The 17,671-nt window shown below is 39.3% G+C and overlaps 1 protein-coding gene across 1 annotated transcript in view; it reads right to left on the minus strand.

The window, feature by feature from the left end:
- Positions 1 to 1,310: 1,310 nt before the first annotated feature.
- The window catches only part of ptprt (protein tyrosine phosphatase receptor type T), a 422,469-nt gene continuing 406,108 nt past the window's right edge, over positions 1,311 to 17,671 (minus strand). The window contains 7 exon segments of the mRNA XM_062414593.1: positions 1,311 to 1,364; positions 2,505 to 2,640; positions 9,488 to 9,651; positions 12,665 to 12,790; positions 14,154 to 14,285; positions 14,476 to 14,649; positions 15,330 to 15,479. Coding sequence (XP_062270577.1) covers positions 1,311 to 1,364; positions 2,505 to 2,640; positions 9,488 to 9,651; positions 12,665 to 12,790; positions 14,154 to 14,285; positions 14,476 to 14,649; positions 15,330 to 15,479 — 936 coding nt within the window.

Genomic DNA, 17,671 nt, shown 5'->3' on the forward strand with positions numbered 1-17,671 from the left:
TTTTTTTCTCTTACAGCCTCAATGAAAAAAAAACCTGGAGTAGATATAACAACAGTAGCAATATTTTTGATCTTAAAGGCAAGGCATATATATATTTTTTGTACTGTATGTGTATTGCTGTTGTTGTTATTCACCATGTTACTTGACTCCACTTAATATAATAATATGCTCCTTCATGTTATTTTAACCGTTATTTACCACTGAATGCAAATCTGTTGTTGAGAGAAATTCATAGATGACTTGGTGTTGATGCATGAAGGAAAATACATGTTATATATGCATATGACTGAATTACAAATATCATCAGCATCTACTATAAGCATGGTGAAAAAGCACAAGCTGCAAGGAAATGTTGTGATTTCAAAGAGGAAATGCCCCAAAATACAAACATTTATCTGTTGGTTTTTTGGTTTGATCCAGTTAACTGAATCATGGTCAACAACATCCACATTTCAGCTAAACTCAGCTTAACACTTTTGCATCACTTCCTGTACTGTATAATCCGTCCGGAGACATATTGGGGAGTCTAGGCACCTCAGCTTAATGTGAAAGTTTCAAAAATAAAATCTTCCAGTGTGCATCCAGCCTTCATAGGGAGACAACATTCAAGGCGTAGAATATATCTAAAAAGGAAATACTGTACAATAATCACATCACAGCCCAGCAGAGAGGACAGAGAGAGAGAGAGCGAGAGAGAGAGAGAGAGAGAAAGAGAGAGAGCGAAGGAAAAAAGTGGCGCTTTTTTTTTTTAAACATCTGATTTTCCTTTTTTTTTTAACATATCATTTTTTTCTTTTTTTCCTCTTTGTACAAGCATGTAAAGTCCCCCAGTCTCACTGAAGCGAACACACACACACACACATGAAAATCACCAGTGTGTATGGTTGTCGCTGTGTTTTTTTTGTTGTTTTTTTTAAAACTCCTCTGTACAGTTTGTGTGTGTGTGTGTGTGTTTGCCACAGGCACACGTATAGATACACACACACACACACGCTCAAATATGCAAGCATGCCGTCTCTCATTCACACACAATCACGTTCACACACATACACTCATACTCTTTCTATCTTTCTCACACACACACACACACACACACACACACACACACACACACACACACACACACACACACACACACACACACACACACACACACACACACACACACAGGCACACATGCTCACAGGTCGGGTTCAGGTCAACACAAAGTAGTTTTTTGCACTCAGTGTGTGTGTTCCCGGTGTTGCGTTGAGAGTGACAGGCAGCGTCAACGGCGAATCAGGAAAAAGAGAATTTCGGCACTAAGCTGATCAGAAGGAGCTGAGAGCCTCAAGAGCCACTTCATAGCAGAACTTGTACTGTTCCTGTGGAGGGACAAACAGAGCAACATGCAAAGGTAAGACGTCTGATACACAAGTTAAGTAACTTAATTTAAATTTTAAGTCATTTTCAACTCCCTAAAAACTCCTTTACACCTTTCCTTAACTTTCATGTCGTCCTCCCGGGTCAAATTGACCCTGTCTGTTTTGACTGTTCCTTCTTTCCTTATTTCCGTCTGTCCTTCCCCCCTCCCTCCTTCTCTCTCTCTTTCCTTTTTTTCTTTCTTTCTTTCTTTCTTTCTTTCTTTCATTCTTTCTTTCTTTCTTTCTTTCTTTCTTCCTTCCTCCCTCCTTCTCTTTCTTTCCTCCCCATTACCTTCCTTCTTTCCTCTGTCCTTTTTTCCTTTCTCCCTCCCTCCCTCCTTCCTTCTTTCCTCCCTCCCTCCTTTCATTCCTTCCTTCTTTCCTTCCCTCCTTCCTTCCTCACTCCTTCTTCCTCCCTCCCTTCTTCCTTCCTCCCTCCCTCCTTTCCTTCCTTCCCTCCTTCCTTCCTCACTCCTTTCCTTCCTTCTTCCTTCCTTCCTCCCTCCCTCCCTCCCTCCTTTCCTTCCTTCTTCCTCCCTTCTTTCCTTGTCTCGAGGACAACAGGAGGGTTAAGCATCATCTTGTGTTGGGTTAAGTTAATGTGTGTTTGTGTGGTTAACATGCTGCAGACTAGCTGTGGCGTCTGTCAGCAGGTGTGTTGCAGTCCTTGGATGGGAACAACACATTTCTTTATGAAGATGAAGGAAGTGTTTGCACAGCTGCTACCCCTGTCTCTCTGTGTGTGTGTGTGTGTGTGTGTGTGTGTGTGTGTGTGTGTGTGTGTCATATGGATACAGGGCCAGTGCAATACAATCTAAAAATCTGTATTACAAGTAATTGCAACACTTATATTTAATTATCTCTGATTTCTGAAAGCAATAGATTATGAAACTGTATCTTCTCAGTTTACTGTTTATTTATTTATTGGAAACATCAAAATACATTAAATTCAGTCTGTTGTTCCTCCCTTGCATGTCTGTAATCATTTAGGTAAACATGTAAATAAGTAGGTATGCAGACTATTTATGTGTGCATCTGATAAACGTTTATAATTAATATGTGGTATAATATTTCAGCCCTCGTTAAAAGTTGAGTCCTCACCATAGTCTCCACCATGTTAGTCTTGTTGTTTCTCAGCGTTTTGACGGTGTGGAAAACATCCACGATGTTCTGCTGCTGGATCATCTCATTGATGCTGCAGATGGCACAGAACGTTCCTGAACGCCCTCCGCCGGTACTGCAGAGAAGGAGGAGGAAGAGGAGGAGGAGGAGGAAGGTAGAGCAAGAGGGGAAGAATGGGAAAGAAGAAGGACAAAAGATCTTCATCATTAAACAACATCATCGTAATTGTCATCATCCTGGAAACTGAGATGTGTAAGCCAAATCACCGGTCATTAAATAATTAGTCCAATCATAAAGAGAGAGAGTTTAAAAGGGTTCAGGGTGGACAGGAAATGAATAGAGCGAATAAAAAAAGAAAGAAATAAGTTGTTGCTTTGCTGCTACACAAGTCAGATGTTCTCTCTCCTTGTTTACAGAACAGCATGAACTTGCTTTTTTCCCCTTTTAATCGCTCTCTGTGCCCGGCTTTTAAATACGTGTTCATCATAGAGTTGAATGCTTCTTTCAGGCATTTCTCTTTTCCTCCGAGTTATTCTACCGCCATCGCTTTGTTGCAGCTGCCGTGTTTGAGGTTGAGTTTGTCATCATTTAAAATTCAAAACCTTCAATTGATTAAAAAATATATATAAATGTATGTTGTATATGTATCAACATGCTGCAACCTTGAAGGATGGTGAATATATATTGATGTATATTTGTATTTAAATTTATCCATCTTAATGTTGTGTCTTATTTATTTTTGACAAATTGTATTTTCGAAGATTTAGCAACATTGTTGTGGAAACTTTCCTTCCAGTAAAGCCCATTTAATAAAATTTTATTAAACTTAATTGAGTTGAATTTGAATTGGTCCTTTTAACATGATGGCTATAAAAACATGTTTGGATTCATTGCTGTGTAGGAGGAATATTTTTCTATAAAGAAAAGTAACATTGAAGCAATTGGAGATACATTCATTAGATTACATTTAGTGTTTGAATAAAGTTCTGCTCATAGTTTTCAAATTGTGAAGACAAAAAAAAAGGATTCAAATTACAAGGTCTAATTAGTTTTCTAGGATTAAAGTTTGCAGAAATAAAAATGTCTGTATAATATTGTGCTGTAAGTAAATCCAATGGACTCTAAAAAGCCATATTTGAGAAATATGAAACAATTATGACAAAAGGTATGCAAAGGCTGCACAGGACAAAGAATGGCAAGACATTGACAGAGTGAAGAAACCTCTCAGTGAATTAAGATAAATAATAAGAGCTTCACTAATGGATTTATGACATGTGAATATAGTTCAATACCTCAAAGACCGTGTAAAGTGAATTCAGACATTTTCTTCTAAACATATTAAATAGGTCATAAATGCTTCCATGTTTCTGGTAGAGGTGGTGATTTTGATTGACAGGTGACACTTGGTAGGGGGCGGGGCTTCAGCGGACTCGGCGGGCACTCCCACAGCGTTTGGGAGCAGAGAAATAGGCTGATTTTTACACAACTTTGAAGCTTAATTTCATATATTTGGTGATTTTTTTAATCATTCAAATTTTGCAAGGTGGTTAACAACACATTTTTCTGTGGTATGTTAAACTCAGAACACATATTTATTCTTACTTTACACGGACTTTAAATGTTACGTTTTAAGGCTTTATAAGGGGAAATACTTTCTTATAATAGACAAAAGTGCAGTGATGCAAACATATGTGTGTGTTTACTGGCTTTGTGCCCCAACCAGCAGTCGGTGCTCTGCCAGACGGACCACCTGCCATGAAAAGACTTTCCCCTCTCTCCTGGTTCCAGATGAATTCTTTCAGTATTCAGACTGAATAAAACATGTGGTGTAGTGAGAGGTGGAGTGGCAGCCATCACAAAATCACCCACTATTGACCGACTCAGCATTAGCAATGCCAGGACTGCTAAAGTTCTCCAATATAACTTTTATAGTGTCAGATTAAGGGTGGATTTTTGTTTACTTGGTTGCTCCTGCAGAAGGCCTATAAATTAATGCTCTCATATGTGGTAAAAGTTTAAACAGAAAGGTTTCAACCAAAGAAAATATTTGTTATTCATAAAAAAAAGTATTAACTGTGCCTCATTAAGCATCATTTTCATGGTTTTACTGCATGTTTGCACAACACCTCGGGTCTTCATTATCCTGAGTTTGTTGAACGTATGAGATTTGAATGTGAAATAAGAAAGTATTCCTCATGCACGACTCTCCTGACTTCATGTTCGCTTCAGTTTTTGAGATGCTTGTTAAGAGTTAGAAGATAATTTCTAGGTCCATTTTACATCAGTACTGTCAGATAGATAACACCTCAGGGCTAAAGTACATAAATATGATGAACCTACTTACTGAAGAACAAATCCAATAAAATCAATACAGGTCAAGACGGAAGTGGTGCTGGTCGTCAGGGCAACTGAATAACTTTAACAGAGCTCATAGAAATGTACAAAAGATGGTTTGGAGCATATTAACCTCAGAGTATGAGAGTCAACCAGTGAACTCTTTACATCAACACAAGAACCAGCCAAAGATCTTGTTATTGTTAACCTCTTACAGGTTTCTATTGTGAAAATGGTAATTTTATTGAAGTGTTTTTGGGATGATTAGTGGCGGCTGTTGCTTTTTGTTTGATAATTGGTTGGTTGGTAGTGGTTTAAATGTCTCTTTACGAACATGATACATTATTTGTTTCTCAGTACGTTCGGGAAAAAAAAATTCGAATTTCTGATCGTATCAGACATAGTTTTGACTTTTAAAATGCTTGTAAACACCTTAGTCCGATCTACATCAGACCTACTTCGGACCATAACGGACATCTCAAAATCGGATAGGAACACGTAGATAATTCGTTCATAGTCGGCATTTTAACGCCATGTATACTCAGCAATCGTATCTAAATCGGATTTTGCATTCTGCACATGCTCGAGAATTTCTGCTGGGGCTTTCACCAGGAAGTGAAAGGAGACGTCGTATTAAATAGTGTCCGTTGTTATTTTTATATGCATTATTAGAAGGAAAATAATGTCCTGGTACGCCATCTTTGTTTGAATGCCGTCAGATAGTTTGTTGTTGCTGTTAAGTAGAGGTCAACAGGAAGTGGCTCTTTGTTGAGAGGGCTACAGCGCCACATAGCGTAACGAAGTCAGCCATGCTCCGGCTATTTATCCGATTCTCTGAACGGCATGTAAACTCAGACAAGTGATCCGATCTTATGCATGTCTTTATTTGATACGATCAGAAATTCAAATTTTTTGCTGCATGTAAACGTACTGAATGTGTGTGCCTTCCTGTGAAATGCCTTAGCCTCTGGGGGAAACATCTGTACAGTGACTTTTGTGAACTCAGGAGACACCTTGTAGTAGAATTGGCTGTGTCTAATTTGTTAGGAGGTCAGCAAGGGTTCATTGTTTAGTTGATGTACTTTATTACTTTATTATCCTCTCTTCTTGAACTTTGAAGGGAGTGGGAACTGTCTGTATGGTTAGGGCGACTCACTCCTTCTGCCATATTGCATGAGTAAAGAGAAATATTCATCACACTGTTTGTGATTCTTCAGAGAAACATCAACTCTTACACATGCAGTAAGACTTTCTTCTACATCCTCAATAAAACTGGATTTTGTGTCAACAGAATGAAACTTTTTTGGGGTTTTTTTCTGTTGGTTTAGCAAACGGTTAAACTAAGGATACTTCGGTGTTATCACAACTTGGCTCCCATTTTCATCGGTGTAGCTATTATTTGTCTTGGATGTAATACATTAACATTTTACTCAATGAAGTAATTCCTCAGATTTAGGAATAATCCAACGTTGCTAAAAATAAGTACAATGTGGCTAGATGCATGAGCCATCAGATGCACATACAGGCTATAAATGATCTTCCAGGTTAGCCAAATTTAAAGTCGAGCAGTAAAATGAGTCTACAGGTGTGCTCAATATGATTTTTACCTCAAAATAAAGTTGTCTAATGTCTTCTCAACTCATAGAAACCTATAAATACATGAATAAAATTGACTGGCTACATGTTGTGTATGTATTAGAAATCTGCTGGAAGAAGAAAAACTCACTATTCTTGTTATTGTCTTCTATCTAAATGACACATATGTTTAAATATTTACAGCATAGAATGATGTGTTAGATGAGCTGCTCCTCTCAATTCTCCAACAGTTTCCCCCCCAAGTGTGGTTTGCTGAAAATGAGACATTTGCTTAGCAATAAAGACCCATCACACTCCAACCTTCAGGACAAGTGAAGAGCAGAAAAATAATCCATTTCCACCAGCTACTGATTGAACCATCATGTTTTTTCCTTATCTCTGGTATTATGGAGTCTGTGAAATCAATGAGCTGGGCTGATTAAGCAAGTGTTTCTGTCTTTACCCAGAGGTGGACGAAACGTGCGTCCCCATCACGCACATTTACTGGGGCGGGAATGTAACAGTGAGCGCAGAAGGCAATTAAAACTAAAGGATTTACTTCCAAATTACTTTCTTGTCTTAATTGTTATTTTATATAAAAGAACACACAATAACTTTTAACCTATCAGTCAATTTGTAGATTTGAAATAGTTGGTGCATCACTTTGTGTATTTCCTTTGTGCATCGCTTGGGGCAAAAGTGTCGACCAAATGAATAAATGTACGTTTTAATTAAGAAAAAGTACCATAGCTAAAAGTGACTTATTGACTTTGAGCTGGGAGGTTAGAAGACGGGTTGTGTTGCTCTGTAATTATCTTTTTTTTTTCTCCACAAAAGGTATTGAACTCTTGCTTCTGTAAGGGTCAATAGATGAGTTAGATACAATACTTTTATTTTTAGCTACAGTAGCAGCATCGGTAATGTATCTCAACTTTTATTTATTCTTATATGTTATCTAGAATATATACAGATCTGAAAAATATAAACTGTGTATTAGTATAATAGAGAATTAAGATATGTATATATATAAATGTATATTTTAGACTTTTGCTGTTTGAATTAGAAACACATTGTTTTTAACCATAAGACCATATTATTACGAAATCTCTAAAACACACACACACACACACACACACACACACACACACACACACACACACATACACACACACACACACACACACACACACACACACACACACACACACACACACACACACACACACACACACACACACACAAATAGGAAACACTGAAAAGAAAAGGAAAAGAAAACCTCACAGCAGCTAGAAGAAGAAACAAATCAATGCCAATTCTGATTGGCCCAATGAGCTGTGACAGGGGATGCTGATTGGATGAGCATCAGTGATGTGCTTAAGGCAATGTTTGGAGTGTGTGTGTGTGTGTGTGTGTGTGTGTGTGTGTGTGTGTGTGTGTGTGTGTGTGTGTGTGTGTGTGTGTGTGTGTCATTGCAAGTGAAGTTCCCTGTAATCTCTCTTCTATAGATTTTACAGCCTCAGTTTCCCACCCTCATTATCAGCTTCATTTGTTCTGCTCAGATAGGAACTGGATGGGGCTGAGCAGTGTTTGTGCACTTTTGCTACAAACAAACACACACATGCATGTAAGTGTGTGTAATTACTGTTATTTCAGCTTGTTTAAAAAATGAATTACTCTTGCAATGCCTTAGACTTTACTATACATACTGTATACTTCCATATAGCACATTAGAGGTATTGCAATGCTTTCTGGAAATCAATATTCCAAAAAATATTATCCAGTCTGTTAAGAATTGTAATAGCAATGCAACCTTGCAAACAGTCCTAAAATACGATGTGTATAAAAATCATAAGTGCTCGGCCAAATCTCAGCAATCTTTAGCTCTATTACCAACTGAATCTGAGATCATTTACTGCACATATATTGTAACTCTGAAGATGATTTATAGCTTAAATAATAATGGATATACGAGCATTAAAAAAACAATAGAGATGCATGGTCCAAATCTTTTAAATAAATGCAACTTGTGGGCTAAAGGTTTAGATAAAACACAACTTTTTTCATATATTTTAGATTGAGCCAGGTTTACATTGTTATTAACCTTCATGTCGTCCTCCCGGGTCAAATTGACCCCGTCTGTTTTGACTGTTCCTTCTTTCCTCCCTTCCTTCTTTCCTTCCTCCCTTCCTTCCTTCCTTCCTTCCGCCTGTCCTTCATCCATCCCTCCCTCTCTCTTTCTTTCCTTCCTCTCTTTTTCCTCCCTTCCTTCTTTCCTCCCTCCTTCTCTCTTTCTTTCTTTCCTCCCTCCTACCTTCCTTCCTTCCTTCTTTCGTCCGTCCTTCCTTCCTTCCTTCCTTCCTTTCCTTCCTCCCTTATTTCTTTCTTTCCTTTCCTTCCTCCATTCCTTCTTTCCTTTCCTCCCTTCCTACTTCCCTCCTTTCTTTCCTTCCTTTCTTCCTCCCTCCCTTCCTTCCTTCTTCCTCCCTTCCTTCCTTCTTCCTCCCTTCCTTCCTTGACTCGAGACCAACAGGAGGGTTAAACTGTAATGAATGTGATGTGAAACCTGTCTTATAGCATTTATGAATAGCTCCTTTCCACTTTTTTATTGCAGTGCTCAATCTGTTTTATGTTTGGCTTCCTTACTCACTAGCAACCTTCAAACATACCTGAAGTAAGAAGAATGCTGAGTTCAGACCATCTGTATGTCTGATACAGAGGAATGGATGAGTCTAGACATACCATTTATTGTTTATATCATTTCAAAGTGTGTGTGTGTGTGTTCTTTTAGAGAAAGTGTATTTTATCATTGTTAAATGTATCTCAACATTTTTCACCTCCTCTCTCTCTCTCTCTCTCTCTCTCTCTCTCTCTCTCTCTCTCTCTTTCTCTCTCACACACACTAAGGGCACATTTGTACATATTTGTGTTGATCTATCATCCCAGTGTTTCAGCCCTTCTTTCACCCCTCCTGACTTTTTTCTCACATGTTATGGAATAAGTGCATCCACGTGTCTGTGTGTGTGTGTGTGTGTCTGTGAGTGTGTGGAACTTACAGGCAGTGTACAACAGTCCTCCCGTCTCCTCCGTCATACTGCTCCTGCCACTTCGCCAGCCTCCTGACCAGCTGGAGGATGGAGCGCTTGGAGAGAGGCGTGTCCCTGTAGGCCGGCCAGCCGATGAACTGGAAGTGCTGCACCAGGCGATAACCGTCTTGTGGCTGAGGAGAGAGATTTGGATTTTTATCACTACAGCTGTCATCGCCACAATCAACATAATGCAGAAATTCCTCGGGGAGTGTAAAAAGTGGGTAAACAACTGAAACACTGTGTGTGTGTGACACTTTAAACCATTACCACATCATATTGCCAATTTCCCAGAATTAAGACCAATTTTTCCATGAAACCTGAGAAATAAATTAGGTTGTTTTTTTGGGGTCTAATTTTAGGATCAGATTGCAGTTTTTCATTTTACCTCGTGTAGCGTGTGTAGTGGATGATTTGTCAGACTTTGATAAAAGGAGAATTTAGAATTATATTCTTGCTCTGATTTAGTTTGTCAGTCTCTTAAATGTGCTTTAGGCAGCATGATAGTTGATATTTGTGATCCAGAAGTCAGTCTTTGGTTGAATTAAGGTATGATTGTAAAATAAACCTCATGTAGAGTCTAACATGTCTCATTTCCGGAGTTCCAGCCCACTAATCTGACATTGTGACCAATCTTGAAAGACATAAATGTTTAATATGAAGGTTTGCCGTCTGGTTTTTAACAGTAAAAAAAGGAGGAGAAGAAAAGGTCAGTGGACAAATTTCTTCTACCAGCACCAAACAATGTGAAACCACCACATTTAGTTTTACATCCAGCAGATTTCTGGACAAATAAGATTTAAAAACAGACTTCAGCTTCTTCTCAGCGGGGGTCTCATGTGTTACCAGAGGGGACTTGTATCGTTTGTAATGATTTACTTTAACTAAACTGCTACATAAAGCATTTGTGCTTCAATTAGTTCTTGTTTTTTTTTAAACAAAATGTCCTTTTCAAAAAAAGAAATGGGATTGGACTCAACAAAGAAAGCATCCTATAACGTCTAATTCAATTTCATGGCAGACGAAATGTTTTCAGTCATCTGCCCCGAGGCGGCTGGCATCCACCACCTAAAATACCAAAAACCACCGTCACTGTCAGACTGATTTACTGCTAGGTTTGTCTCACATGCATATGCACATTGACATTTACACACACACACACACACACACACACACACACACACACACACACACACACACACACACACACACACACACACACACACACACACACACACACACACACACACACACACACACACACACACACACACACAACCAGGCAGATAGTCACATATAAACCTCTCTTTTGGTTCTATTTGGGTTTTTTTGCTTTGAGCAGCATCTACGGCCTTTTTCTTTTAGTAGTTGTCTCTTTATGTTGTGTTATTTTTAAAAATGTCTGACTTCCTGTTAATAAATAACTTTAACCTACATCATTTCCCTTTCGCATTAGCGAGCCAGGTGGTAATGCATGCAGGTTTACTATCTTGTCTCTTGTCAATTTCTCCTCATCTTTATCCATTTCCTCCTTTTTTTATTACTTTCTCTCCACATTTCTCAAACTTCACTCTTCTGTATTTTCTTCGCCCCTTTACTTCCCCTGACTCTCTCACTACTTTTCCTTCCTTCCAGGACTCTTCATTCCTCTTTATTTTTTTATATTTCCCTTTCTCTCTCCTTCTCTCTCAAACGTTTTTCCTCTCATTCTTCATTTGATGGCTTAGTGGTACAGACCCAGCTAGGTTGGAGCTGCTCTCGCAGTGTGAGATGTGCTGTTGTGGCGATGATATGAGCCATTTCACGCTAGACTGGTGATGTGTGTGAGAGGGAGGGCGGGAGAGACAGAGCAGAGAGCTTCAATATAGAGAGAGTAGGGCAGTGAGGAGTTCACTAAGCACTTTAGGGAGCATGCAGACGACAGGGAACTGCCAGAATTGTAACGTCATTGATGGGTGAGAAAATGAGATGAGAAGGGAGTAACAAGGGGAAGCCTGGAGGAAAGGAAAGGTAAAAAGGTAGAAAGGGTTAGATGAAACAAGAGAGATGAGGAGGGAAGTGGAATAAGAGGAATAACAAGGAGAAGAAGAGGATAGTTTTTTGAAATGATCTGTTGTTAATGCACCACCTACTACCGCACTGCCATTTTCTCTATGGAGAGCTCACTCAACCAGGACTCAGTTAGCTCGGCTGCTACAGTGTGTTAGTGATGTGATGTAATCAGTTTGCTGCAGTGTCATCTTGCTAGATGCTTAGGGGGGAAAGTAGGGATCACATAAAAGGGGGGAAAAAAAGGTATTTTCTTTGCTGTTGCATTGTGTTCCTCAGTGTATTGTTCCACTATCTATTGGTATATATCTAATATCGATCAAGAAATGGGGTTTTTTTGTAGTTTTTATCCGAACATCCAAATGATTTTATATTTCTATTAAGTGATCCTTAGTCTGACTTGTTAAATATGAATATAAGTCTAACCCTAACCCTTACATACTGTTCAGAGTCAAATTTGACCCATTTGTTTACATTTAAAAGCTGTGTAAAAAAACACCCTATATATTTATTTTAACTGGACTTTTCCTACTGGGCCCCCTAATGCATAAAAAAATGCATCATACTTTTACTTTCTTTAAGCTGATACACATTTTTGTACATGCAAATGTGCAAATTTGACCCTTTGTACTCTTCATATACTATAAGATATTCTCCTGGATAATATAGTGATTTCAGATGTCTTTTTTTTTTACATAGATAAACACTGTTTGCTCTCTAACAGCTTAATTAAGGATTAATCTAATCGACACCATTTTAACAAGACCCTGAACACAAACATTTCTTTTTTAAATATAGCTCACAGGAGGGCAACCTTCAAGTCATAACGATAATATAATATATTATACTGTCTCAATAATGAACTGATGTCTCTATGTGAACTGTGTAGGAGTTGCTTTTATATTCGAAGCCGGTCTCCCTGTTGTATACCAGCACTCAACAGCACTTCATAGCACAAGAAAAGGTTCCTCTGGATCTATATACTATACATTAAATATGAAAAGAGCTCATTTTTAGAAGCTGGGACCTATAAACTGCTCTTTTCATGAAACACAATATCAAACTGGTCTTATATGAAGGCTCTGAGTGTGTGAGTACCCTGGCCATGTTGCAGATCCTAAAGATGCGGTTGATGATGTCTTCATCGATGTCGGCTGAGATGAATTCGACTTGAATGGGACCATAGCAACACGAACTCTTCTCCGGCCAGTACTGCATACATAACTGGAGGGAAGAAGAAGAGAAAGATACAGGAGGTGCATTACAAATTGGATTTTCCTTTCAAAATGCATCACAACGTAATTAATAAGCGGAAAGATGATATCATAAAAACCACGTGTGAATCCATCCAATCAATTATAAACATTATCAAATCCATGGGCCGGATGTGAATTCAATTTCCAAGCTTTTATATGTCTATTATAAAGCCTGATAAAAGAGTTATCTGCATGTGGAATTTAATACTCGAAATGAGATAAAACTCACACATGATAATAATAATAAGACCTTGATCTCAGCACATTTTCATCCACACAACAGTCAGACAAACAAGACAAATAATACTGTGGATATTTTTAACCAGTTTGTGTTCATTTGAGATGCCAGACGTGTGAGCTGAGAATCAACAGCTACTCTACAATTAACACTGAGGGAGATGAGACGACTAAATCAAGCCTGCGTTGATTACATGATTATGTGTGTTGCTACAATTTATCCATTTTCCACTGCATAAGTACATTTCTCAAAGGTAGTTTTAACAGAATGAGCTGTGCAGATACAGCTGATTACAAGGCTGGTGACTGATACTAATCCAGAGGAAAAACAATACTTTGGAGGACACATATCATGCATATTTCCAGGACTAGATTTATATTATTTGCATGATTTACAGTAAAAAAAAACTCCTTATTTAATTTATACAGGACAGCTGCAGGATCTCCACACACAAACAATAATAGTAGGTTGATTTCACTGCTGTTTCTGGTTCTTTACTCATAAATGCAACTTCTCAAATACATCCATACATAATTTTGCCTGACTCGGATCTGGAATATGAGAATTACAGGGGGCAGTTTTACATCTGATGACAGAGAATCACAAAAAGCAAGAGAATGTGCTCTTTTAAATCATGTTAAATCAATCCTGTGGCATTCACTGGCAACGTACAGTATTTGTAACCACCTGTATGTAGCATAACATTACAAACAGCTGCTGGACAGTATAATACTTTGACTCAAAAGAAGAAACTATTTACTTTTGGGAAGATTTTAAGTTCATGAATTCCAATATGCAAAAGAATACAACAATGCTAATCAAGCCCTGTGTTCATTTTCTCTTTTTTGTGTTGAATATCTTTGGGTCAGAGGTATGATTGTAGAAAACTGTTACCAAAAACTTCTCAGCTGTCAGGATGCAATGCCAAGGACTGTTAATACATGTTCACATTCATGAAATTTTTGTCTGGATGTTGCAGTCAGTGTGTCTTTGTATGTGTGTGTGTTAGTGTTTGTTTTTTGTCCTTTTTCTGAAACAAAGTTATTCAAAAACAGGGACTACATGTGTATCATGTGTGTGTGTGTGATTGTACCTGCGCTGCATCCATCTCATTAAGCATTACAATGGAAGAGCAGTTGTAGTCAAACACCAGCCTCCAGAAGTCGCCCATGGTGTTTGGCAAAGGATGCTGGGTAACGATGAAGGCCGCTGGCTGTTTGTGGCTCTGGAGTGTTGAGATGGATCACAAAATAAAATAACATCAGCAATCACATGAGGAACAATACAAGTAAACAAAACAACATATATCAAAGCATCTCTGCAGCATCAGAAAGTAAATAAAACATATAGAATTGAAACTCAAACATTATAAAAAAAGACAATGCATATATTTACATTATAAAATACACACTTACATCCATTAATGCAGCATTGATGTAATTTGAGCTCTCTCCGTCCACAGATATAAGGAAAGGCAGGCACCGGTCCGCTGATAGAACGTCCATACTACGGTTCTTGTCGTGGTTCCTGGGTAGCAAACCCACGCTGCAGTCTTCTGGACGGACTCTAGGGGTCACTATGTTCAGAGTCTGATAGACAGGAGAAAGAGTTTATTAAGTCTAGTGAAAGTTTACTCTTCTAGAAAAGAGACTAAAAGAAATAAGGTAATAGAGAAAATGAGATTGGACTGAAGTATTTATCAGACTCTTTCACTTAACCCTCCTGTTGTCCTCGGGTCAAGGAAGGAAGGGAGGAAGAAGGAAGGAAAGGAGGGAGGGAGGAAGGGAGGATGGAAAGAAAGGAAGGAAAGGAGGGAGGAAGGAAGGAGGGATGGAAGGAAGGAAGGAAAGGAGGGAGGAAGGAAGGGAGGAAAGGAAAGAAGGAAGGGAGGAAGGAAAGAAAGGAAGGAAGGACGGAGGAAAGAAGGAAGGAAGGTAGGAGGGAGGGAGGGAGGGAGAAAGGAAAAGAGGAAGGAAAGAAGGACAAAGGAAAGAAAGAAGGAAGGAAGGAAGGACAGAAGGAAGGAAGAAAGATGGATGGAGGAAGAAAGGGAGGAAAGAGAGAGAGAAGGATGGAGGGAGGAAGGACAGACGGAAGGAAGGGAGGAAAGAAGGAACAGTCAAAACAGACGGGGTCAGTTTGACCCGGGAGGACGACACAAAGGTTAAAGTTAGGATTATATTTATATAAGGGTTAATGAGGGCCAAGTTAATGTCCCCACAAATAACAAAAAACAAGAGTGTGTGTGTGTGTGAGTGTGTGTGCCCACCTGGAACTCGTCTTTAATCTGGCTGGAGTTGGTCTGTGGGTCCAGTCTGCTGATGTTGTAGTAAATGGCTCTGAACTCACACACTGGTATGGCTGTGTTCCCACATAGACATGCCTCCAAGATGGCATCGTGAACAAACACATACTGCTCCTGCAACGTGAGCAAAAAACAGGCCATCAAAGAAATGCCGCAGTCAAAAAGAGAGAAGAAGAAGAAAAAAAAGAGGCAAATCTCTGGCTTCTGTGTGTACATAGATTTTTTAGTCTTGAACCTGCATGCGGCCCCTTGGACTTGACTGTGGTTTTCTCAGTTGAGCTGTAAGCCCTGACACCTCTGGGACAGAGGATGCAATTGTGCTAAGCTGCATCGCCTGCCTTTTCAAGTCTCCGACAAACTCAAACATTCCACTGTGAGCGCAGTTTTTGTTTGCTCTGTGCGTGTGAATTTATTATTTGTGTACTCGCGCACACTCTCGGGCAGCAGTGAAAGTGAATTAAAAAGGGAGTAGTGCTTTGCCCTGCAGTGTTTCTGTGCTCTGGATCAAGTGTGCTCTTTGTGCTCCAACCAACGAGCTAACTGTTAAAAGCATCAGCCACCATGAGCTACACACAGCGGCTGCCACTGTGCATGTTAATTTACCCCCCTCCCCTCTCGCTCTCTCTCTCTCTCTCTCTCTCTGTGTCTCTCTCTCTCGCTGTCTCTCTCTCTCTCTGTCTCTCTCTCTCTGTCTGTGTCTCTCTCTCTCGCTGTCTCTCTCTCTCTCTCTCTCTCTCTCTCTCTGTCTCACCCTATCCTCCCAGTTTTATTTTGCATTTGCTTTTTCTTTTTTTTTTCTCCCAATGTTTCCTCTTGTTTCTCTCTGTCTGCTGTCTTTCGCTTTTTCAATTTGCTTCTCACTTTATCTCTCTAGTCTCTCTCTCTCTCTCTAGTCTCTCTCTCTCTCTCTCTCTCTCTCTCTCTCTCTCTCTGGCGAATGTTAATTGTTGCCCTTGGAGCAGAGAGGAGAGTTTTAAAAGCATCACTGAAATGACCTCCACTGGCCATTACCTACTCTAGTGACACACACACACACACAAACACACATGCATGCATGCAAAAAGCCGTGTATGCCGTGAGCACACGCAAACGAACCCACACAAACAGACACGCAGTCATTCAGACATTGACCCACACACACACACACACACACACACACACACACACACACACACACACACACACACACACACACACACACACACGCACTTCTTTCCCCTGTGCCTTTTAAAAGATTAATTGCTTTGTGTTGTTCAGAGCCGGATTATAATAGCGCCAAGTGGCCTCAGCACTGACACAAATTGCTCCCACACATATTCAAAAGGCAGGGCAGGATACATTTAGCTTGGTTTCAAGAGGCATAAACACACACACACACACACACACACACACACACACACACACACACACACACACACACACACACACACACACACTGAAATACTCAACTAGCTTTCATACCTCCGCTGTTATGAAAAACACTCAAAATGATGCCCTGGGTAACTTTCCTGAACCTAGCACTTCTAAAAACCTATTCAAAAGTCAATTTCAGAGCTGGAGCTGTCAGTCTGCAAATGAGGCTGTTTTTCTTTTATTCCCAGTGAAGTAGCGATGTGGACTTTTTCAGATATTCAAGGTTTTAATCAGTAATACAAATGGGGATGCAGAAGCGGGGTGGATTAGGTTGGCTTAAGGTAGCTTAGAGTAGAAATGAATACTTCTGTTCCAAAATGAAACACCCACGTATGAAGATGCCAACTCTTTAAAAACTGATTGATAATACAACATTAGAAATAATTATGGTACTGTGTAAAAGGGTAGAAATAGAAAGGTAGAAACCAAAGTCACTGACTGACAAAAAACAACTTTTAAAGAAAGAGAAAAAAACTAAATAGCACTTATTCAGCTTAGTCATCGCTGAATAAGTGCTATTTAGCCTCATTTAGTTCAATCAGGGAGATTAATCTAATGAGTTTACTCTGGTTTGGATAGAATAAAATCATTTTGGCCTCGATGAAAGTAATATTCAACTCAGCTGGAACTAAGTTTTGGCAAAAAGTCAAAAGTAATGCAAAGTACAAACTCACAGTGTGTGTGTGTGTGTGTGTGTGTGTGTGTGTGTGTGTGTGTGTGTGTGTGTGTGTGTGGATCCACATCCCACATTATGTTCCTTGCTTCAAGCTAAGAGCTGCCACATATATCACACTGACTATAAAGAATCATCAATATGTGTGTATATTAAAATGTGTGTATGATTTACTATTATTTAGCAAATGACTAAACTTGATAGACCAATTGGGATGTGG

The sequence above is a fragment of the Scomber scombrus genome, chromosome 3 (genome assembly GCF_963691925.1).
Source record: "Scomber scombrus chromosome 3, fScoSco1.1, whole genome shotgun sequence".
Lineage (NCBI taxonomy): Eukaryota > Metazoa > Chordata > Actinopteri > Scombriformes > Scombridae > Scomber > Scomber scombrus.